Source organism: Tripterygium wilfordii, chromosome 13 (genome assembly GCF_013401445.1).
Source record: "Tripterygium wilfordii isolate XIE 37 chromosome 13, ASM1340144v1, whole genome shotgun sequence".
NCBI classification, from domain to species: domain Eukaryota; kingdom Viridiplantae; phylum Streptophyta; class Magnoliopsida; order Celastrales; family Celastraceae; genus Tripterygium; species Tripterygium wilfordii.
In genome coordinates, this window is record NC_052244.1 from 10754250 (window position 1) to 10778658 (window position 24409).

Genomic DNA, 24409 nt, shown 5'->3' on the forward strand with positions numbered 1-24409 from the left:
TTAGGTTTGTGTATATCTACATTCAATAATCCATTTATAAAATAGAAAAATACCAAATTTACTTTTTTAAATATTCCATTTCCACCCAATCACACTAGGCTAAAAAAAAAGTGAATACCCTAATTTCAAAAATATATATAAAAAAAAAGGATGTCTTAGTAATTTAAATTTCAAAACATTCCAAACAGAAAAAGGATTTTTGCATACCCCTCCATGTTGCAAAACATCCAAACAAACCATAAAGGAAAGAGAAGGAGAGCAGTAAGTAATGGAGTGCAATGCACATGGTGGGGGGAGCCCACAAATCTGGGAATCCAAAACTAATAAGAAAGGCTGTGGCTGTCACAGCAGAGAGTGTTGTAAATAAAAAGGCTGGAAGTCATGGAGTTTTTTGAGATCTTTTGGAACATTCATGGTCATGGGCATGGGTTGGCAATTGTTATTTGTCTCAACTCTGAAATGTTGTTTTGTGTTTTTTTTGGGTCCTGTTATGAACCACAAGAAATGAGATGGTTCATGTTGAGTGGACAGACTAGTTAACCCCACCCTTAAACCTCCAATTGCTTGACTCAATTCAAATGTACTATTTGGATTCGTTTGTGAGTCTCTCTTCTCTGTTGAGATCATGTGAGGTAAATTGGCGTGACCCAAAATGTTTTACATGTCACTCAAAAAATTCCAAAATATCACCCCCAATATATTTAAATATCAAAAATAGCACTCCATCATTTTTTTATGGGTTAATTATACTTTTCGTCACCGAAAGATACGCATCATTCACTTTTAGCACCAAAAGATTTTTTGTTACAAAGTCGTCACTCATTGATTCAAAATGAGACATTTAAGGGATTCGGTCAGAGTTCCGCTGACGTGGCCTTAAGTTCGGTCAGGACTTCTACTGACGTGGCCTTAAGTTAAAGGTTATTGGTCAATATATGTTTATGTGGAAAACATAAAATTAAATCTTTATATATTACCACATAAATTTTCAAAATTCCTAACATACCCCTCCCTCCCCAAATTCTCCCAGAGTTTTTCCGCTCACCTGAATCTCTCTTTCTTTTCGTATATCAAAGCCATCTGATATAAGGCTTTCTCTTGTAATTAGTCTCTCGATAAGAAGCTTCCTTTTGATCCTATGGGGTTAATCTCATCTTCTTGAAGAATTACGGATTCCTAAATCTAGTAAGGGAAAGCGATTGTACTCCAATTGCTCTTTCTTGCTATATATTCCATAACTCCTGGTATTGTATACACCATATCCAGATCCCCACAATAAACTTCACTGGTACCTTCACCTGTGCCATTGTTGGATGAGAGTGAGAATAGAAAGAAAGGAAAGCCTAAGGCTAATTGCAACTGAGCCATACCCATTTTCATCAGGGACAGGGGACGAAGGCCTGCAATGACGTAGGAAATCACAATCGTTGGGCTGGAATATTTCCGATTGGCACTGCCAGTGGTGACGAAGACTCCGGCGCCGACCATGCCTCCAATTTCAGATTTCATGCTCGTCTGTTGTAGATAAAGAGAGAGGGGAGATGTAAGAGAAAGTAACGGGTTTTTTTTTAAAAAAATTAATGACATGTCATTTTTTAAAAAAAAAAAACTTAGGTGGAATTTTTAATATACATGTCAAATTGCCACATAAGCACATTCAATTTTGTAATGGTTGACCTTTTGCCACATAAGCCTTGACCATGCCCGATACTGTAGCAATTCTGACCGAGTACTTAAAATGTCTCATTTTGAATCAATAAATGACGACTTTGTAACAAAAAATCTTACGGTGTTAAAAGTGAACGACGTCTATCTTTCGGTGACAAAAAGTATAATTAACCATTTTTTTATCAAAATAGTATTTGACGTTGTTCGCAACCCAAAATAGCATTGAATGGTGTTCGGAAGAGTGTTATTGTAAAAAAAAAAATTTTTGCTAATTACGATTGGGGAAGGTTTCAGATCCAATCCCTCGGCGGAACAAAGCAATTTTTTTTAATGACATGGGTGCCACGTTTTATTAATTTTAGTTAAAAATATATATATTATTACTTAATATAATTAATCACAAAATCAAAACGCGGATAAAATCTACTAAAGACTTCCTCAAAATGGAAATGTTGCATAAATAAGGAGTATTTGAGAAGAAAGGGCAAAATAGAGATATGAAATTATTAAATAAATAAAACAAGTACTTAAAAGGAAAATAAACACTTAAGTGTTTAACTTTCATGAGGTGGACACTAATTTGTCATTTACCGTAATTTTATCCTTTATTCATTATCAATTTTCAATATCCCGAATGCAACCCATGAAAACCAAAACCCTAGAATATTAAAAAAAAAAACATGAAGAGAGTGTTCAGTGTTCACAAGATGTTTATGATGTGCTTCTTATATCTTAATTTTTGTTTTCATAGGGATTTTATTAATATTAATTTACACCTCATTGCCCACTTCCTACCCTTAAAAAAAAATAAAAGAAAAAAAAAAGCCTTTCTAGCACGTACTTGTTTGAAAACTGCCAACTCTACCAGTAACGTACTTGAGTTAAAGCCCATTGGCCTTTTTAGAAAATCCAGCCCAAAGGGCCTGCCTTATGGCGACAGTCTCTGATTGGGGCCCAAGATAATGTCCGATCCGGCGATGCCACTATGTGGTTCGATTCAAGTGAGGCCCAACTGATTGACCCAATGGACATTACTGGTTCATTGGGCCGAAATAAAAGAAAAATTCTCCACAAATATGCATGCTGAAAAAACTAGTGATTAATTTGAAATGGATCTTTATGTGATCAAGTACTGTTTCTTCTTCTTCTTCTTCTTTTTGAATAATGTGCATTATATATATATATATATATATATTAATCTTTCACAAAAGACTCAATTTCATTGATTTTGGAATAATTAATGTTAATTAGCTTTTGATTAAACTAATTGGGTATTCTCTTTAAATACGAGTGCTTTATTTTTTGTCTATTCTGATGGTCTAAGTTATAGGTATGTCATGACTCGTGAGGCTACCTAGTCCTACTACTTAATTTTATATTATAAAATAATATATATATAAAAGGTGGAATCCTCAAAGACTACTTCTTTTAAAAGTTAATAAACAATTCAATGATTCATTTATTATTTCTTAATGAGTAGATGATACCCATATAGTTTCAACTATATATATGTAATACTATTAGATACGATAAGAAATGGGAATGACAACAAAAAATACTTTCGGTGGATTTATAATTTAAAAAGAAAACCAAAGATGTTAGCTCTAGTTTGTTCTATCCAAAAGCTCTCTACATATATGGAATCTGAATCGTGTATATATATGGTATATGTTTTAACCATTTCAGGTGAGGAGTTGTTGGTAATTATATGTTATATATAGATAGATAAACTAAGGGAACTAAATATTAGTGGAATAGCCACTCCCAAGTTACATGGTACTTTATGAGGTGCATTTTCCTTTTAAAATATTTTTCTTTAATTTAAAGTTAATTAAAAAAGAGAAAAAAAAACACACACACAAATTATCCTAATTGAGAATGTATTATATGCATATATGAAAGTACCTTAAAATTAATTGATCAAATTCTCCAAAAATGTACTTGGGATTTACCTCGCAACGCAGGGTAACATTCGCACACACTATACTGAGTAATGACTCATTTCACAAATTGATATAATAGAAACACTTATGAGACTTGAACTCACGACCACTCATTTATACTAAAAATTAACGCGATTAAATTCATCATCTCAACATTATTGTTCTTTCTTGTTTGGTTTGTGCGTCTCCTATATATCATATCATCTTACTTTACTAAATTTATGCCAACAACAAACCTTTTTTCTCTGACTTCCACTGTCCCCCCACCACCACCACTCTCTATCTCCCCTTTGCTGTACCATAACAAAACATCAATACTCTCTCTCTCTCTCTCAATATATTATAATACTTGTCCGTTTGGAGTTTTAAGAAAACCCACAAGGCTGTTTTCGGTTTTTGTGATGATTGAGCCAAAATAACAAATTTAAGGCACTACTAAAGCTGATGTCTCAATTTTCTCAAGGGTAGATTATTCTTGTGTTTGCATAATCAAGAAAAGCTAGCTTTGCTGGGATGGTATGAGATTTTTTCACTTGAGTTTGTTCACTTCTTAGTTTGTTTCTTTGCTATAATCAACATGTGAATGCTCTCTATACTTGGGTTTGTGTTTTCAATCCATCTTTTTGTGGTTTCTGGTGATGGTTTCTGTTCTAAAGTTAGTACTCAACAAAGGCATGAGTTGTTCGGTCATATATAAAAATACACACACAAACACACAGATATACATATATATAGATATAGACAATTAGACATGAGCTCTGAAGATGAAAAATAGTGTTTGTTTAGACTCAGTTTCTGGTGTGATTCATGAGTCTTCCATGTTTTAGACTTATTTTGTTCTAACTCATCGTGCTCTACTGAAGTTCATATATATTTTACTTGTCATTTTGCGTTAGAAAGTACTAATCTTCTCTTGGTTCTGATTCTTGACGCCTCTCTCTAAACATACATAAACATAAGTTAAAGTTTAAGGAAACTTGTCAACATATGCACCTTGAATGGAAATATTGTCCCATGATTCAATATGCGAGAAACTATTGATTCTCGTAAGCCCTCCTTATCCTTTGACATGATTTTAGGACCTCATGAGGCTGTGTGGTTTCAGATAACTAGCTGGACCATTATTATCCTCGACACTTGGTTGAGAAAACTAACCGACTAGATCCAAGAGTTCATTCAAAGTCTCTGCTGTTGAAGAACTATCTTTGCTGTGATATATTACATTTCAGTTTAGGATTACAGGCTAAACTTGAAGAGTTTCCATTCAATATATAGTTGCTTGCTGAATTCTGTACACACCATTTACTCATCATGACTGTCCGAAATTTCAGATGAAGGCGTTGTTTATCTTTCGAAGATAGTATCTTGTTCTGTTTCTCTCTGGCTTTCACTCAATTGGAATGTAAAATTAGCTCTTAACCATACAAGTGAGAGTATAAATATGAGACCGAACATTGACCTTGAAATCGAGGCGTCCATGGAAAATGACTCCCAAGTGAGCAGTCAAGTAGCCTCTAACTTATCCATCCAAGAGACCTCTTTACCTCCCTCAGCAGCTCATTTGGTTTCAGATCAAGTTTCATTGGACTTAAGGCTAGGATTCAGTAATGAAGAATCGCGAGCGATTGATACAATAGGACTGTCATTGTCTAGCACAAGCGAGAGTAGCAACGAGCCTGCATCCTGCACCACATCAGCAAACGTGCCTCGAATGTTCTCCTGCAATTACTGCCAGCGCAAGTTCTTCAGCTCACGAGCGCTTGGTGGACACCAGAATGCACATAAGAGAGAAAGAACAATAGCAAAGCGAGCGACGCAGGTGGGAATTCTAGCAGAAGGGTATGCTAGCCTTGCATCTCTACCTCTCAATCTGTCTTATCCGATCCGGTCTTTGGGGATCAAAGCACATTCTTCAGTGCACCAAAGTTATGTACCACCAGTAAGGTCATTAGAGTTCAGAAACAGTGCTAGTTTTGATCAAGGATGTGTCGGATTACCGATATTTATCGAGGAAGATGAGGCAGAACTGTTGTGGCCGGGTAGTTTCCGGCAGGTGGTAGAGGCAGGGAATGATCAGCCTAGTTCTGTTGTTCCTGATGATTCAAATGTGAATTTTCTGGAGGTGACTCCACCAGTAGAGTTTGATAATTCTGCAGCACCAGATCTCACACTGAAACTTTGAGAGGTTCATTGTTCTGATATCCTCTCTCCATGTACAGCAAGATTTGCATTTGCCATGACTAGCTAAGCTTTGTTTTCTCGTGCCTTTAATTCATTATGGTATTGACATTAGTGTTATCAAATTGTTCAGTGTATGACAAGTTGAATGAAGATTACTTTTGGAGCTCCTATGCTTGCTATAATGTTGTACTGCTGAATTCATGCCTTGCAAGTCAAGTTATGATATTTTTTTTTTCAAGTCAAAATGGAGCAGATTCAATCAGTCAACCAATGAACCATTCCGCCTAACATGCCCTTCAAATAATTGAGTGAGCGTAAACGTCGGGTTCCATACACCCTAAATCTGAAAATATAATAACTGCATTATCGTCAAGTGGTTCACAAACTGTAACAATAGAAGGAGTAAGGACTAAACATGTACACTTTTTTCTTAATCAAAACAATGCAAAACATAGCTGTATGTATTATATGGGGTAACATCTACAAATATCATCTTGTCGGTCTCTGACCTCGTCTATTGCGGAAGCCTTGTACGTACGGAATTGTTTACCTTTTAACCAACTAAAAAATAAGAAACTAATGCGAAAAATGAAAAACATTGTTGGAATTATTGCATGCATAAACAAGTGTGGTAACAACAACTCAAGTAATAATAGTAACACAAGTGATAACAGTAACACAAGTACTGTAGTATAATGGCAATAACAGACCAAACCGAAATGTCGAAGCAACTTAAAAGGAGGAGCGAGGTACGCTAACGAAAATCTCCTTAAAGAGAATTTGTCCTAGCCACTTGGTGCCTCTCTTATCTGGACAATCCATTCTCAAGATACAACGCTCTACATCACGACTAAGCGACACTGCAATATTGGTGGACTCACTTGAACCAACAAGAATAGCACTCTTAGAGATGGAGACAGCAGGAGAAAGAAGAAAATTGGTTTTTGGTGTGCGTTGACCAGGTTAGTGGGCCAGATTTCGCGGGCCAAACTCAACAACAGACTTGAATAAGTCATTTGTCCACATTCAATGTATCTGCTTAATGGGCCAAAAAATAAAATAATTTTTGTGCAAAAAGTTAGAAGACATTGAGCCTTCGAAACAATGTAAGACAATAATGGAGAAACTCTCCTTCCTACAAGAGTTTTGGGTGTCCATCAAACATTAGGCTTATAAACAACACATCCACATTAAATTTCTCCAATGTGGGATTCTCATACACACACTTATTGCATTTTGTTCTTCATGATTGATATGATTATTTTAAAGTCAATTTCCATTCAACCGAAAAATGATTTTGGACCAAATTAAACTACAAACTTTTCTCTCATATTGAAGATTAAGACCCATCAATTATTATTCAATGACTCTCATTAATTAGTCATTAAATTTAGGTCAAACTATGGTTGACCACCATTTTTCCAACAAACATTATTGTCTGACCCTGTATAGGCTGGAATGGACAAAGTTGGGCTCCGGGTGGAATTAGCCCCATGGGCCGGTGGTGTAAAAATTTGAAGGTTTTAAGAGAGACGCGACTGTTTCGACTATTAGAAACTGATTTTCAAGGGTCATAACATTAAACTTCGCTTTGAAAAGCTGTTAACGCTGAGACACCAACAGACTCTCTCACGACCAAAATCGTCTCAGACAAGGTCTTGGTCTCTGTCTCTGTCTTCTTTGCTCTGTGTCTCTACTCTTTGAAGTTCAGTACATACTGTTTGCAGTATTCTTTTGGATGTTTATCTGTACTTTTATTAGATTTTTCTCAAGGGAAATAGTCTCTTTTCTTTTTCTTTTTTCCAATCTTCCTAAATTGATATTGATTAAAATGATACATTCTAGTGTGATGAATCGAACACCATGGATAGCAGCTTTGAGAAAGTGACAGACTCTGGACAATTTGATCGCTTAAAATGGTTTGCTAATTAATTGTTATGAATTTTGTTCATAAAGAGAAAATTTTCTATGGATTATTTATGATTTCTCTTTAAAATTTTCCTACTTTGTATTTCTCAATATTGGCTTTTTTAAAACAAAAAATGGTAGCCTTTTCAGGTTAAATCCCTCTGCAGCTTCCCTTTCTTGCACTTCAAGTCACTCAATTTCTTCCCCAATATATAGATATATATATACATGAACCAAAACCAAGTATTAGGATTTTTCCATGCACTATAGATTGCTTTGTTGTTAATTAATCTGACAGTAACTGTGAATCTGCAGGTTTTTATAGTGTTGGTGTGCAGAAGGAAGGAATTTTGATTAAATGAGCTATGGAAGTTGTGTTCTGTTCTTCTTGATTCTGATATCGATTTCGCCGGTGTGTCTGTCATGGGCTTGGTTTTCTTCTTCCAAAGAGTCTAACTCTGCTACCGATAACCCTACTTCAGACACAAAGGAGGAGTATTCCAATGGTTTCGTTGCTAAATTCTCCATGGAAGATCTAAATGACCAGAAAGCTTTAAATCGACTAGAAAACGCGAAGAATAAAAGGGTTGCCTCGAATTCATGCTGGCAGAATGCCTATACGCATTTGTTATCTGGTTGCTCGGACATACTTGCGACGCAAGAAAAGAAGTCGAGATTTGCTTGGCATCTCACTGATTGCTTTCAAAAGGATTCTGGGAGGACGGCTTTCCCTTACTGCGACACAAAATCTGCCATGGTTAATTGTCTGAAAAGATTAAATGAAGATGAGTTTAAGTCTTATCTGGAATTCTTTCTCGAAGCCAATTCTATCTGCTATCAATTACAGTTAAGTAATAGTTCCTTTTCAGACTAAATGGAACGATTTGTCGGTGCTAGTTGTTTTTATAATTTTGGTTTTGTAAAATGTTGATTACAGGGCTCGTACCTTCAAGCAAGAGACAGAGAGATTGGTGAATGATCTCAAGAGTTCTGCTCAATAGACTGAAGAAAAGTTGATTATAATAGAGGAGAAATCAGATCTTCTCTTGAAAAACTCGAACCAGATTCACGATTCTCTGAATTTAGTCGATCTTAGAGTCGAAAATGTTGCTCAAACAACAAATAAAGTAGAAGAGCACATGAATGTTTGGTCTAAGCATTCGGAGGCAATCTATCATAAATCTGTCGAAATCTCAGCGTCGCAATCAGAGCTGCAAGAAGGCCAAGTGATGATGAATGATGGACTCAAGGAAGGGATGAACATGCTCCAAAATGCTTACAATGATTTGGGGCAAGAAGTTGGTAGTTTGAAAATCGAGGTGATTGAGATAGAGAAGGAGATAAGCAAAGTTGGAGAAACAATGTCTTGGCAGATGCAAAATCTTCAAGGAAAAGCTGATGATATAGGAAACATGGCCGGGATATCGCTGGAGAAGCAGAAAGAGCTTCAAGAGGGGCAATCCACAGCGCTCGAGGGTGTACGAGCTCTCAACGAATTTCAGACAGAAGCATTGGAGGAGAGCAGGTAAAGTACTTTTAGACGATAGAGTATGGATAGGTACTTTTATTGACTGGTTCTGTTAAATTACAGGAGAACATTGCAGCAATTAGTCGAATATGGCCAGAAACAACAAGAAGAACTTTGTAAGTGTCAAGAACAACTCCAACAAGTCCATGATCACTTGATTGAAAGTTCGCAGACTATATTGAAAGCCCAAGTAACTGTTTTTACATATCTACATATATGTATGTACATATGAAAATTGTTGTTCTTACTGGTATATCATATCATAATGTTTTTTTGGTATTACAGGAAGAATTTGAATCAAAGCAAATGAGAATGTTCATTGCACTAGGTAAGTTATTTGATCTGCATAATGCCATGTTGCTTGAATCGCGGGTTATCAAAGCCTTCTTAATCTATTCTATGCTAATCTTTGTGATCTTAATGTTGACCAGTACAAAGCAAACGAATACTGTGAGACCAAGGCTATACATTGGTATCTACATGCTAATCTTTGTGATCTTAATGTTGACCAGTACAAAGCAAACGAATACTGTGAGACCAAGGCTATACATTGGTATCTACATATATATATATATATATATATATGCATAGTATCATCTCCAGTTTTTTTTTTTTTTTTTTTTTCAGATTTATGTCAACTGACAAATGTTTGTTTTTGTTTGCAGGTGTTTGTGCTACAATGTTGATAGAAGTCTTAATAACTAAATTCACAACAACTGATATCGAACGACAAAGATGGATTATCAGTCGTTTACGATATCTCTATGTGGGTGTCGCAGGCATTCAATTGCTATATGCCATTTTTACTTACAGGGATTATGAAGTGTTGAATCATAAGCTGTTGCAGGCATTGATTGAGAAGGTCAATAGCTTTCAAAGAAAGAAGGAAGATCTGTCATGGGACAACTATAGTGATGATGATGATGACGACATAAACTGGTCTTCATGGATTGACAGTGAGTTATCAGAGGAGATGGATAATTATGAAGATCCTGACTACATAGTTCCTGAAGAAGTTGGAGAGAATTCAATCACAACCATGGCCATGGCAAGATATAACCTCCGTCATCGCCATAATTGTTGACAGTTTCTTGTATTTTTTTTATGTCATAATTAGTGACATCTTTTTGCAGTTCTCAATTTAGTGTTGGAAATTCAAGCTTAAATAGATCAAGGATATTATCTGCTCTCAACCACGGGCCTGCACGGATTTGTTTTTCATGAGCCGTTGTCATTAGTTCTTAGAACTAGAAAACACATCCTTCAACTCTTTATTACTTGTCACCAGTGTCAACCAAGTGAAGTAGAAGCCTAAGATCACTTACAAGTGTTAAATATACTGAATCCTCCATTTGTCCACATTATTACAGTAAGCTCAAAACCCATATGATTACAAACAAACAGTTTTACAACCAAGATCAATAGATCTCTTTACGGCATCAAGTACTAATTGAGTCTTTCTGCTGATCTCTGGCCATTTAGCTTCAGGATGGCCCCCGGAATTCTTGATGTTCTGGACAATCCTTGCCAGCTCTTGCACCATCAAAGCCTCTTGAGGTAGCTCATTAACCACTTCAACCTTCTCAGGTGTCACATTCCACCCAATATGAAGTTCTACTAATTTTGCACCTAGTGTGAACTCGAATGAAGCAGAATTCTCTTGAAAAGGGATGATATAGTCATGGAGATACAGCGATCCATTCGAACCAGATATCGCCAAGTCCATGGATGTGTGGGAAAGGAAAGAGCAGTCAATTGTTGCGAATGTAGTTTTGTCCTCTTGGTTATAATGGAAGGAGGCTGTGAAAGATAAGATTACTCCAGCTGAGTTTTTGACTATATCAGGTAAAGCAGTTACTGAAGTTGGTATATGGTAGTCTTTTGCCCACAAAATGGCTCCAATGCAATACCACCCCAGATCACCAAGTGCTCCAAGACTGTCCATATCTGGCTTCACTCTTACGTCGTTCTCTAAAAATTCAGAGGACGATGAAATTGTTGACGTGCTGTGAATCTATGAAGCAACATTGGTGAAGTTAACCAACGTCATTTAGCAATCGATTATAATTGGTAAATTGGACAACAATAATTCCAATACAATAACAGTAGTTCTGAACTATGATCCCTCAATTTTCTAGACTCGCTATCAATAAAATGGTATGGATATGTAAGTCAATATACTAGAACAGTTTATTGTCCATAAAACTAAACGCTACTTAGGATTTAGGAAGCAAGCCCTGTATTGGACAACTTTCCTTGTAAAGTTGGATCTTATTGGGCATTTGTTGTTCTAGAACCTCAATCAGCGATAAATAGACCTAATATATATGCCAACACACACACAGAAAATACAGTTTCTTCATATGTAATTAATTGAAATTAAAGAAAATAAACAAACCCTTTTATTGTATAGATTTCTTAATAAAGTCAGATGTTCTTATTGAGTATTCATTGTTCCAAAACTTGCATTCAACAATTAACAGACCTAGTAGATACAGCAAAACACACAGAAAATACAGTTTTTATTCACATATTTCATGTTCTGTTCAAAATATTAATAGGGTATCATCTGTACAGTATTATAAGCACCAGCATAGCCAAAAGCCCATAGTTTTCCATATCTGAAACATGTAATTAATCTGAATTTTTTTTAAAAAAATGCAGGTAAATTGACTTACAAAATTAAGTTGTCCCAGAAGCTGTGAATCAGAGATGAATTCCTTCATTTTGGTAGTCCTAGGATGGTGCAGCCACATACTCCCATCCATGAATTGCACACCATTTGATTCACAAGCTTCCAATATCTTATCCAGCTCCCCCACATCAAGAGCAGTAGGTTTCTCCAGCAACAAATGCTTCTTCTTTTGGGCAGCCAGTACTGCCCATTCAACATGTAAAGTAGTGGGTAATGGAATATAAACAACATCAACAAATGGGTCATCGAGAATTTCAGTGTAGCTCCCATAAATCTTGACAGAATCAGAAAACCCATTTTGAATCGCAAATTGCTTGGCTTTTTCGATTGAGCGACTCGCGATGGCATGAAGAACTGAATTGGGTGCGAGGTTTATGGCTCTAGCAACTTTTCTTGCAATATTAGCACATCCAATGATGCCAAAGTGTATAGAATTTGAAGGTTCAGCCATTATGTACCTTCTTAATTTGTAGAGATTTGTTTGATTGTTTGGGTTTTCAATTTGTGGACTGGAAATTGGAGAAAGCAAGGTTGATAAGGTGAAGGCGTGCTAGCAATGCCACCATTTGAGGCATAGGTGAAATTACATTCATACCCCTTTGGAATTTTTAAAGGTATGAGGTAACTTTGTCCTCAAAGCATCTCCAATGATAAAAAAAAATGTATCACTTGATACGTCTTGTCAAAAACTAATATTAGTAGCATATTTTAAGCATTCCATAAATACTTGTTTTGTTCATATATTTAGTATAAAAAGTGGTTTTAACATGAAAAGTGGAGTGACCAGAAAAAGTGAGGGAGTGTTTGCAATGTGTCAATTAAAAAGTGGTTGTGTGCGTTCAATTTTTCATCTTAATTGGCTCTTGATATGTCAAGAGCCCACTAAATTTAAAGATAATATCAAGTATTGTTTTGATTCCATTGTAGACATCAAATGCGGGTAATCTTGTTTCAAGTGCTTGAAATCTTATTTCTTGTTTTTTCAAACCTTCATTGCAAATGCTCTAACTTCGAAGTATGCACAATCAAACAATTGTTGGCTTTACTTCCTTAAAATCTCCCTCTTTCAAAAACACATCTCACTGAAAGTTCATTCTTCCAAAACCCACCAAACCCCAAACCATCGATCCTCCAGAAAAATCATTTATTGGGAGCACCCATCTCATTTTTCTTTGAAAAATCGTTTCTTTTTCTCCTTCAAATTCTTCAAAAAATGGTAGAGAAACCCTCTTTTTGGTTCAAGAAGAGGAAGACCCCTCTTAGAACATATCCACACAAAAGTCTCACATTGAAGAAATCACTTACTGTTTTGCAAAACCAAGACTAAATTTAGGGTACGTTTGACATTCAATTTCTAGTAGCATATATTGTACTTGGTAGCTTATATGCTACTGCCTTGCCAAATAACCATTTTACAGCCACAATTTCAAGTAGAATAAAGGTAGCATTTTGAGACAATATGAGTTTTCTTCCCTAAATTACCCTCCACTATTTATTGAACTACCTAAATGACCCATTATTTTTCCTCCTCTTCACATCTCTTTTAATTATTCATTATTAAATTATTTACAATGAATTTAATTATTCATTATAAAATTATTAGATAATAACTTAATTATTTAATGATTCTTTGAATTATTCTTTGAATTATAATTTTTTATATTATTTATCTTTATTTTCTAAATTGTTTGTTATTTATTTCAATATTTATTTACATATATGCTACAACTTAAATGCATAATACCTTTGTAAGTAATTTGACACGACATTTTCAACAGTTTTATGCTACCAACAAAAATGAAACCAAACACTACCAGCATTTCAGACATCATATATTCTACCACTATTTATACTATCACAATATATGCTAGTGTCAATTATTTACCAAACGAATCCTTAGAATCATTGGTTGTTGGGCTCATATAAACTGTTTTAAGTTGAAAAAGAATGTCATTTATGAATTACCAATATTACTATACACCCTTGATTGATGCTCTTTGTGTCCCAAAATAGGTACAGACTTCAATCCTTTCTGTTAGTTCTTTATAAATGTGAGACAAAATCTATGTCATCTACCAACTTATTAGGCAATCAACATTGAAAATTGCCCTATATTACAAAAACTCTTCCCTCAAATCTAGGTCTTAGAGCATCCACATCAGATTACCTAAACATGAATCTGTCTGTAAAATAGGGAAAGATTATAGAGATTTTGTCAAAATAGAGCTCTGCATCAGATTACCTAGAGGTTCCCTATTTTACAGAATATGAACAGTAGTTCCCTACATCTAGAGAACCACTATTCACTTCCCTAAACATAAAATAACATTTTTTACTACTTTACTTTCTCCTCTCTCCTCTCTCCTCATTTTTTCCCTCCTCTCTCTCTTCACTCCTCTCTTTCTCACTCCTCTCTCTCTCCTCACTCTTTCTCTCTCCTCACTTTTTCTCTCTCTCCTCACTCCTTTCTTTCCCTCTCTTCTTTCTCTCTCATCTATTTCTCTCTCCTCTCCTCACATTTTGACTCCTTTCTCTCTCTTCTTTCTCTCTCCTCTTTCTCTCTCTTCTTTCTCACTCCTCACTCCTTTCTTTCTCTCTCTTCTTTCTCTCTCATCACTCATCTCTTTCTCTCTCCTCTCCTCACTTTTCCACTCCTTTCTCTCTCCTCTATCTCTCCTCACTTTTTCTCTCTCTTCTATCTCTCTCCTCAATTTTTTTCTCTAATTTTTAATAACATTAATTTATTATTTTAATTAATATATTGTTTTAAATGTAATTAATTTATTATTTTAAATAGAAGTAATTTATATGAAAAGAATAAATAAAGGAAAGAGAAATAAATATTATTTTAATGCAATAGAGAATATGATAGGTAATCTGATGCAGTGTTGATTGGATAGGGAATCTGTAAAATAGGGGAAAGTGACATTTTATCTGTATTTTAGGGAATCTGTTAAGAGAAACTGATGCAGATGCTCTTATAGTGCCTAATTAAAAGAAACATTATCTTCTTGTTAGTCGTGAGCTCCAATGAATAGGAAAAGCAACTATCAATATATTGATTATTTATACAATACAAACAGTATATATAATACATTCTTCTTATATTTTATTTTCTCATACCAATAATGAGGCCAAAAAAAATACAATTTTGATTTTATACATCCACAGAAATAGATAATTTGTATCAATTTAATTAACAAAGACGAGGCAAGGCTCTATTGGAGGGAGGAGGCTCCATGACATTATCCCTAACAAACCTTGACATCTGACCCTTCATATCCCTACACACCTTCTCCAACTCCTCCATTCTCCATTGCATCCTCTGCATATTTAACTCCACATCTTCACTGATCATCATCTCCTGTGAAAAGCTTCTCGATTCATCGACGTCTTTGTGTGTCATAACCATCTGTGAATCAGTACTCTTGCTTGGGCTCCCCGAGCCAAACTCTTGTTCTTGAAATTTGGGTTTCTGTGACTTAAGTGCTTGTATGGAAACATTTGCAGGGATTCTTGGATTCTTGGCAAGATCTTTGCATGCTTCTAGGGAAAGTTTCTCGTAGTTCAGGCATTGAAACAACCTCGATCGCTCATCAAAAGAAAGTGTTGGATGAGACTGCAAAAGCAACATATACCCATTGTGAATAAATGTTCTCAACAATATCAAGTCTTAAGTCTCTGCTTAATCCTGGGTAAAATCTATGAACACTAACCCTCCATAGAACCCACAATGGTAGACTATGGTTTTAGTATGTATACACATGTGTGTGAATGGGGGTAAGACAAACATACTACTGTAGGGTAGGCTGGGTAGCATGAAGGAGAGGCAATTCAAATAAAACCAACCACCACTACCAGACAGAAATTTTTCATGAAAGCAGTCAATGCATATCAAAAAAAGAGGACAAATATATGATACGACAAGTGTTGAGAAATTTCACACCGACAATATATAATCATCAAATCATGTCCGGAATCAATTTAGATTTTCTTCACTCCACCCAAATCTAACACATTTGGTGGGTCATGCATCCCCTACTTCTGTGTTGCCATTGTCGACTGTAAATCCCCTCCATTGTAAGGAAAAGACAAAGCTTGTAATGTATAACAAAGACATATTTGTCTTATATACTACTGTATAAGTCTACTGTTATTTCACAAGTTAATTATTCATATGTTTTTGTTGTTTCTTCTCTTGTTTTTTTCTTATCCAAAGCTGCTAATAATTTGGTGATGATGAATAAGAGTGGCAAAGAGGACAAGAGAAAAATAACCTCAAGATAGATATCAATGGCTCTGTAGACCCCATCAAAGGAATCCCTTGCACAATCCGGCAAACTCTCTGCAACTCCAAGAAACTTTGACATCTTGAGGTTATGGTCAGGAGCTATTTCCCTCAAATACATGTCAACCAATGCACCAACCTTCTTTATCTTCTGTGCTGAGACTCTCTCACTGTGAACAAACACTTTAATCAATCTTAAAACCAGATTAACATCATAAACACACCTGTGTTCATGCCGTGCAGAGACTAGCAAATCATCCAATGTTGTTTGTTCAAGTAACCCACCAATCAATCTCTCCAACCCATCTCTGCAATTGTTGCTCAAACCAAAATTAGACACAAACCTTAGTACCCAAAGCAGTCCCCTGCAAGAAAATGCACTTTCGGCCATTGAAATCACACCATAAACTGCTGTGTCTGCAAGGCCACTGTAGGCTGACCTTGAATTTAGGGCATCTTTGCTTTGACCTCTACTTTTCATGTAATAAAGGATGAATCTTGTGAGGACTAAGCTGTTGTTATCAGACCCATAAGACCCTAATATCTTGATGACCTTTTCAATAATCAATGGAGCAAATATGGTTAGATCTTCAAACCACCATTGTTTGGTGGATGAAAATGGCTTGATTGATTCAGGGGTGGTTCTGGTTGAGGACGAAAATCTAAACCCAGATGGAGTTTCAGGAGATGAGGAAGATGAGGAAGAAGAAGGAATCAAATTGGTGTCTGAATTTTGGGCAATGTTTTCCAATAGTGCACAAATGAGCTTTTCTGTAAGACCAATTGAATCTGCATATGCATAGAATGACTCACAATTTTTCAGACTCACAATTAAATCACTCCAAGACCAGTAAAACATCCCTTCAAAAAAAGTTTCTGTTTGTTGCAAAAGATTGAAGCTTGCCACCTTCTCAGTCATACCCAGAAAGACTGCACAACAGTGGAGGAGAGACACATTTGAAACTGTAATTGGGATTTTGCCATTGTTGTAACAGAATCTACAAACAAGCTCAAACCCATCTGGGCCTCCAGGGAAGCCATGGATTTCAATAGTAGAATTCTTAATCAGGGTTCTTCTCTTTTGGTTCTTGATGATCTTCCTCAACTTCCGTGAATATGCTGACACGATCTTCTACAAAAAGATGCAATTTTTTGAGAATTGAAAGCAGTGATTATAACTCAAATAAAGAAAGCCATTAAAGTGGGTGTCAAGAGTACCTCACTGAGGAAGAATGTTTGTTGACCATTGACATGGATATAGAGACCACCGTCATAGAGGTGTAGCATTGCTGCTGCTTTGCATCGATTTTGAAACCGAGACAAGTGTGTTTTGTATCATAGACCCAGGGAAATAGAGAATGGCATATTTGGCATGTACTGCGATTATCTTTTTAGTTTAATAAAAACAAATATAAAATAGATATGGATTAATAAATAATAATATCCATAACCGTAAGCGTAGTATATACTTTTTGTAAAGCGATTGAGATCAAGATTACTTTAATAAGGGAGAACAGGGTGGATCCGGATCCCCTGCAATTACTGGCAATTAACCATTTTAACCTGCAAAATGATTTTTTTTAATTCTAGAAAAAATAACAAATGATAAGTATGCATCTTATTATTAGATCATGTTTTCCAGTGTTAAGGAAAAAAATTATGTACTACAAAGTACACACTCTACATCCAGTTTAAAACATATTTGTTAGATCTATTTTAAAGAATTTTATTTTTTCAAAAGAAAAAAAAGATATCACAGGATTCATAATCTTATAACCTTTTTTTTTTTGACAATCGAGAACGACACTATACAAACATGCTCTTTGTACATTCGATATCATGTCCATGTGCACGAGAAATTTTCCACCTAATTATTAGATAAGTTGAGTCAAAACACAAAACGTGGCAACAATGACATTACTCACAAAGGAGTTAGATAAGCAAAAAATTAGCGCATAAATTCATGAAGTTGTCGTTTTGTGATGGCTGGCCGATTAAACGATTCTTGGCCAAAGAAATATCGGAATAACACAGAATAATACAAGTAGGCACAAGAAAATGACATCAAGGACATGGCACGAGCTTGGTCCCTTTATGTATGTATGAGACACAGTCTGCAAGTCAAGAAGCAGTGGCTTTTTATATATTCCCGTGTCTCCTATCCAATCCGAGTTCCTTGTTTGTACACGTGAAGAGAGGCCCCAGACATACGAGGGGTTTTCTTCACACAAATTAGCCCATTGAAGGTAAAAAAAAACAAATTAATCATCGTGAAATCACATTCAATAGAGAAAACAAAAAAAGAGAGAACTTATTATCCGACATGTGAACCGATTGAGACATTTGCGAAGAGTGAGTTACCTGTTAATCTACATTGCAAGTTGATATTGCAATTGCAACCTGCAGAGCAGATCGAACTTAAAACCACCAAAAAAAAGGTTGAGGTTCATTGTAGCGCACATAATAATTTACTAAGAAATATCTGAAACTCAAATAAGTTGCAACTTCAACCATATTTCCAAGCAAATGAAAACTTTAGTCTAAATCAAATGCCATCCGTTTATGCCGATGATGGAAACAGTGTTTTTTTTTTAATTTAAATAATGAATTTTAAAGACAAGTACACCAGAATGAATTTAGAACCTTAACTTCCATCCTCAGTGGCGGTACTGGCTCCGATCATGGTCCCTATTCCTCCCATAGTCTCTATTTCGACAATGATCATAATCCCGATCACGATCTCTTCCTCTGTCCCTCTCCCTGCTTCGACTTCTGCGTCTGTCTCTGTCATCCCGTTCTCTGTTGTTGCTGTTTCCTCTGTCATCCCTTTTCCTTCCTCTTTCTCGGTTTCTCTCTCCCCCATCTCTGTCGGCGACTCCTGCCACTGCATCAAATTTCATTTACAATACTAAAGCAACCATACCCGATGTCATTCACGCAGCAAAAAGTTTATAGTAAAAATTAACATAATAATTTTAGTAGCACTTGCGACCTAATTGTGGCCTGCTCCTAATCACTTCCAATTCCAGCAAGAAAAAATAAATTAATTTGAAATTCTAACAGGTAACCCATATATTACATGCCACCACCATCCTCAAATTCTGGCACCACCCCACAATCTATCCGTCAAACATAAAGACACTTCACACTTCGAAAGGAAGTCAACTCAAAGATAACAGTAGAGCAGGTAATATTCATACTCATGAAAGGGAAAAAAATGAAAATTAAAAGATAACACATTAAAACCAGAGAGCATGTATACAACCCAGCTTGCAGGTGACATCAGAAATTTTCAGTCCTTCGCCACAGGACAACTAAAGGATAGCAGTTTTGTGTTTATAATTTGAAATGCAATCAATACCAAATTTTATCAGTAGGAACACCATCATGTAAAATGCAAATTTGAAGAAAGCTAAACTAGTTCAGAAGAAAAATATACTCGTGTGAAGAAACCACATAATTTGGGGTCAATGAAATACAACCCAACCCAGTTGAGTATTCACAATGTCCAAATAGTCAGTCGAGGACAAGCAAAGAGATGATTGGGTATAAATCACCTTCTCCTGCACTGCCCCTTGTCCAGAAAGGTCTGGAATAATCCTTTGTACTTATTGAGCAATGTGTCAAATAGTATTGATACAGATGACAAAAAAGGTTAAGAAGACCAAAACTCAAAGATCAAAGAAACTTGCGATGATGATTTATTTCGACATTGGAACCTCATAGAGTCCTCTCTCGCTAGTGTTGAATCTTATTTTACGTTTCTATAAGTTAGATAATTGGCCTTTTGTTTTTAACGCATAAGAATTTTTATATGCCAATCTCTGCCTAACCTTTAGCCCTACAGAAACAATAATTTGTAGATCCATTCCCCACCTTCAAACACCAAATTTAACCACCAAGAAACCCACAAGGACTGCTGCTTGCTGTCCTATGCTAGTTATACTGGATAACCAAAGACAATACTTAACAACAAAGAGGAAAAGGGGAAAAAGGACTAACTCTAATCAAGTAACATAAACCAAATGCTCATGTGTCAATATACTTGCCTACAAGTGCTTATACACACGTTACAGACAACAGATTTTCTTTACAATCTCCTTTGTTGACCCCAACCTCAATTTTTCAATTTCTAAAATGAGCATTCAAATTATCTCAAACTTCGAAATTCTTGAGTTCAAACTCCTCCACATTTCCTTTTTCGTAAACATTGATGTGGTTCACTACAAAATTTAAATTCCATAATTTGCTTGTCCTTTCTCAAGTATCTACTCACCCTATAACTACCACAATCAAATTATCTCAAACTTCGAAATTCTTGAGTTCAAACTCCTTCACATTTCCCTTTTCGTAAACATTGATGTGGTTCACTACTAAATTTAAATTCCATAACTTGCTTGTCCTTTCTCAAGTATCTACTCACCCCTACCACAATCATTAAAAAAAATATTGAAAAGAAAATAAATGCTATTTATTTTGAGGGCTATTTAAAGTAATGCTACTATATACCTATTTCCTCAACCTCCCATCCTGCACGTCCAGCACCTGGAAGCACCTGACCAGCTTCAGCTCGATGTGTCTTGGCACGGAACTTTTTCTTCAGATTGCCAAATTCATCATACAGTTCACCATCATCCTGGAATAAGGTTGCCGAGATTGTCAAGCACAGTATATACATACATACTAGAGTAGCTCAAGCTCACGCAGAAAATCTACCTCATCAGCTTCCTTTCGCCGCCGCTTTGTTTCCTCTAATTCTTCTTCATCTAGTTCTTTGTAACCGCCAGCTCGTCCTCCTCTGTTCAACAAGAGATATACAGTACACAATAAATTTAAAAGATTTACTGATAAAAAACAGCTGGAACTTTTTTCAACATTTTTCTTACGTGTCTTCATGCAGGACGGTAGATTCGTAATTGAAGTATAACAATTACTAGAGGATGAAAAATAATTATCAGCATGGATTCAATATAAGCAAACGAGGAATTTAAACACAACATGCTATTCCCCTATGTTGGTTAACACAAGCAGGCATCAATATTCTTCCTTTCCTCCAGATAATTAATATGCAAAAATTGGGGCTAAAAGATGTGTGTGTCTGTTCATCTAGATAGAGCAAAAATGGAAATGAAAAATCAGGACACTGAAGCAAAAATGACAATATGAAACACGAAACAGTGCAAAATGAAACATCGACATTAAGCTCATACATATTAATGAGACCACATAGATGGCAGTCTAAACAGTGTTGATTGTAATGTACAAATATAAGTAAATAAAAGTAGTTACAAAAGTTACCTGACACCACCCTCGTTGTGACCAGGTTTATTAGTGTTGCAGATATTGCACTTTAAACGTTTCGCCCAGTTGATGTTTGCACACCTGGGGGGAGGAAAAGAAAAAAAACTTCAGTGAGATACAATCCAATAATAAACCATCAAAGAAGTTGCTTAGCTTATCATGCTTTCCTGATCCTTTTTTTTTTATTTAAATAATAAGAAAATACGTCATTGAAAAAGAAGTAAGCAGTTTTTTTATCTAATGAATGGAGCAACATTAAATCATTTTCAAAGACCTCCCCTCCAGACCAAAAGACAACATTCCCACAATATCAAATGATGAGATTCTTGGAACAAAACTCATAAAGCTCAAGAATGAAATCAGTATAATCTGATCATTAATAACATCAGCAAGGACTAAGTAACTATTTGTAAACCAAATAGATGCCCCAAAGTAAATGCCCAGCAAATGTTGAGATATCAAAAAAGTCAAATGTACTACAACTGCAAATGACTAGCTCAAATGTTTGCCTATTTGTACATTATACACCTTCATAATAACCTCTTTTTTCTTGCAAAAAAAGAACTTTATTGGAGGACTCTAAGAAAGTGCACAGAAATTACAAGAAGTTAATACAAAACCCAAAAAAGTCAAATGTACTACAACTGCAAATGACTAGCTCAAATGTTTACCTATTTGTACAGTATACACCTTCATAATAACCTCTTCTTCTTTTTTTTTTTGCAAAAAAAGAACTTTATTGGAGGACTCTAAGAAAGTGCACAGAGCTTACAAGAAGTTAATACAAAACCCAAAAAAGAAGAGAGGGAGAGGGGGAGAGAGAGAGAGAGAGAGAGATACAACAAGTAAGTTCTGGAATGAGTCATTGGCTGTTAACGACACTATCTATTAAACAGTTCACCACAAAGCAAAAGCATGTTAAAAATACATGGAGTCAATCTATTGTTGCCAAAAATTAGCGCCAGTGAACTAGAATAACCATAAGCAAAATCACAAGAGACAAAATAACTATAGTAGTCGGGCATATGAGGTCTCACATGGGGCAAGACCAATCATTTGGACCAAAAAGTGCTGTAGAACCAGGAGCTGGATGGCCAGGGTTCCCAGATTCAGAGACACCACGACCACTCCCACGACCTCCACCAGAAACACCAGTCGGTCGAGCACTTCCACAGCGGTTGCATACACCACGAAATGCAAAATTTACATTGGAACAACTGCTATCAGAAAACCATGAGATGCTTCTACATAAGAGGTAACATGGTAAATAGAAACAGAGCTGCAAATTTGAGTGTAAGAAAGAGCTGCTCACCAATGTCACATCACAGACCTTGTATTTGGACACATCCAATCTCCATCCTGTTGCCATGATTTTGCTGTAGCATCGGCCGGACCTCTACCTCTCCCACCACCCCCATTCATGTCCATAGAACTTTCCAAACCACCAAGATTATCACCGGTTGGATATGCCTCCGAGTGATACAAGTGCTCGTCTTTGCTCTTAGATTCTGCCATAAGAACTCCGATAATGTTTCCATGAAAATCCTTCTTGTTGAACCATTCAATGGCAGGCTGGCAGCTAAAGCAGCATGTGGGTCCTCAAATGTAATCATGGCATCTCCCTTTGGTTCCTTGGTCTCTTTGTCTCGGTATAACCATATCTTTGGTTGACCAGTCCGCTTGTCTTTCTATCAAGAATAGGGCACGAAGATTTAGAAAACCATCAAATATCAAACCTTTTCAAAAATTAAAATCATTCTTAATATATATAGATAGAACTAGTGAAGAATGAAAAAGGTCCCAACATCAAGTACTAACTGAAGAACAGTGTGGTAAATGAAGAGACTCCCTAACTTCAACAACCCGATAGTGCCAAAAAATTCAGCCAACATTGTTTCATCAGTGCCATAAGACAAGTTGCAAACATAACTAGTGAAGAAGGAAAAAGGTCCCAACATCAAGTACTAACTGAAGAACAGTGTGGTAAATGAAGAGACTCCCTACCTTCAACAACCCGATAGTGCCAAAAAATTCAGCCAACATTGTTTCATCAGTGCCATAAGGCAAGTTGCAAACATAAATAGACCCATTTGAAGGGGCTCCCTTTCCAGAATTGCTTGCAATTGGCATCGAATTTCATCAAAATAATAGGACCAAAACTAGCTCCAAGCCCTGCCAAAATAAATCATTGCTTAACCAACTTCTCAACCTAAAGAAAATACAAGAAATTAAAAGCAAAGAGAAAATAATGAGCATTCAAATTACACATAGCAATCTTTTCTTTCAACAATTCCATACAGCAGTACTTTCTTTTACCTCGACACTAAGTACTAGCGCGAAATGCACAACAGTCAACAATTTAGCATTGAAATGACCTCTTCATTAACCATGAACACATTTAGTGGCATCACTCGATAATACTCCATAAGGTATTCCGAAAAAAGTAAGATAAAGGAACTGTCAAAAAAACCCCCTAAAACAATGGAAGCAGCCAGTATCAACCACCCATCCAGCTTGGATTAAAATTATACCGCACCATTAGAATTCTAGGGTTTGACGGCGCGTTATTGCGCCTTCCCGAGCCAAAGAACAAAAAAGAAAACAGACAAAAAAATCGCGGCCTCCAACCCGTATTTACAAGGAAAAATATACATAGATCTTCGCGTCTTCAAATAGATAGATCCATAAGACAGTACATTTAGGTAAAATCGCACTCATACCTACCAAGGAGATGTAAATGTAAGCAATCATAATCAAGCAATTTCAATGTCGAAAAGCTTCTACTTCTCCTTCCTCTAACAATTTTGCTCGCACTGCAATATCAGTTTCATGTGGTTTTTACGGTAAATGCAATTGGGCCTTAGTAGTAACTGAACCCGGTTTATTTAACTAAGATT

At 36.0% G+C, this 24409-nt stretch overlaps 3 protein-coding genes and 2 pseudogenes across 4 annotated transcripts; 2 read left to right on the plus strand and 3 right to left on the minus strand.

Annotated features, from left to right (window-relative positions):
* Positions 1-4788: 4788 nt before the first annotated feature.
* LOC120013871 (zinc finger protein 4-like) lies at positions 4789-5947 on the plus strand. Its single transcript, XM_038865831.1, has one exon. The coding sequence runs from the start codon at positions 5053-5055 to the stop codon at positions 5791-5793; it is 741 nt and encodes a 246-aa protein (XP_038721759.1). The 5' UTR covers positions 4789-5052; the 3' UTR covers positions 5794-5947.
* Positions 5948-7370: 1423 nt separating this feature from the next.
* LOC120011874 lies at positions 7371-10389 on the plus strand (annotated as a pseudogene).
* Positions 10390-10478: 89 nt separating this feature from the next.
* LOC120011875 (uncharacterized oxidoreductase At4g09670-like) lies at positions 10479-12455 on the minus strand. Its single transcript, XM_038863027.1, has 2 exons — positions 11907-12455; positions 10479-11242 (listed from the first exon to the last, which is right to left on the minus strand). The coding sequence occupies exons 1-2, from the start codon at positions 12372-12374 to the stop codon at positions 10619-10621; spliced, it is 1092 nt and encodes a 363-aa protein (XP_038718955.1). The 5' UTR covers positions 12375-12455; the 3' UTR covers positions 10479-10618.
* Positions 12456-14949: 2494 nt separating this feature from the next.
* On the minus strand, positions 14950-17671 carry LOC120011781 (BTB/POZ domain-containing protein At3g19850). Of its 2 annotated transcripts, none has more exons than XM_038862905.1 (3): positions 17430-17671; positions 16201-17340; positions 14950-15542 (listed from the first exon to the last, which is right to left on the minus strand). In XM_038862905.1, exons 1-3 carry the CDS (start codon positions 17496-17498, stop codon positions 15120-15122), a joined length of 1632 nt encoding a protein of 543 aa, XP_038718833.1. In that variant the 5' UTR covers positions 17499-17671; the 3' UTR covers positions 14950-15119. The 2 variants fall into 2 exon arrangements, with proteins under 2 accessions (XP_038718833.1, XP_038718832.1); XM_038862904.1 differs by having other exon boundaries at positions 16201-17343; positions 17430-17666.
* A 958-nt stretch (positions 17672-18629) lies between these two features.
* On the minus strand, positions 18630-24349 carry LOC120011782 (annotated as a pseudogene).
* Positions 24350-24409: the final 60 nt, after the last annotated feature.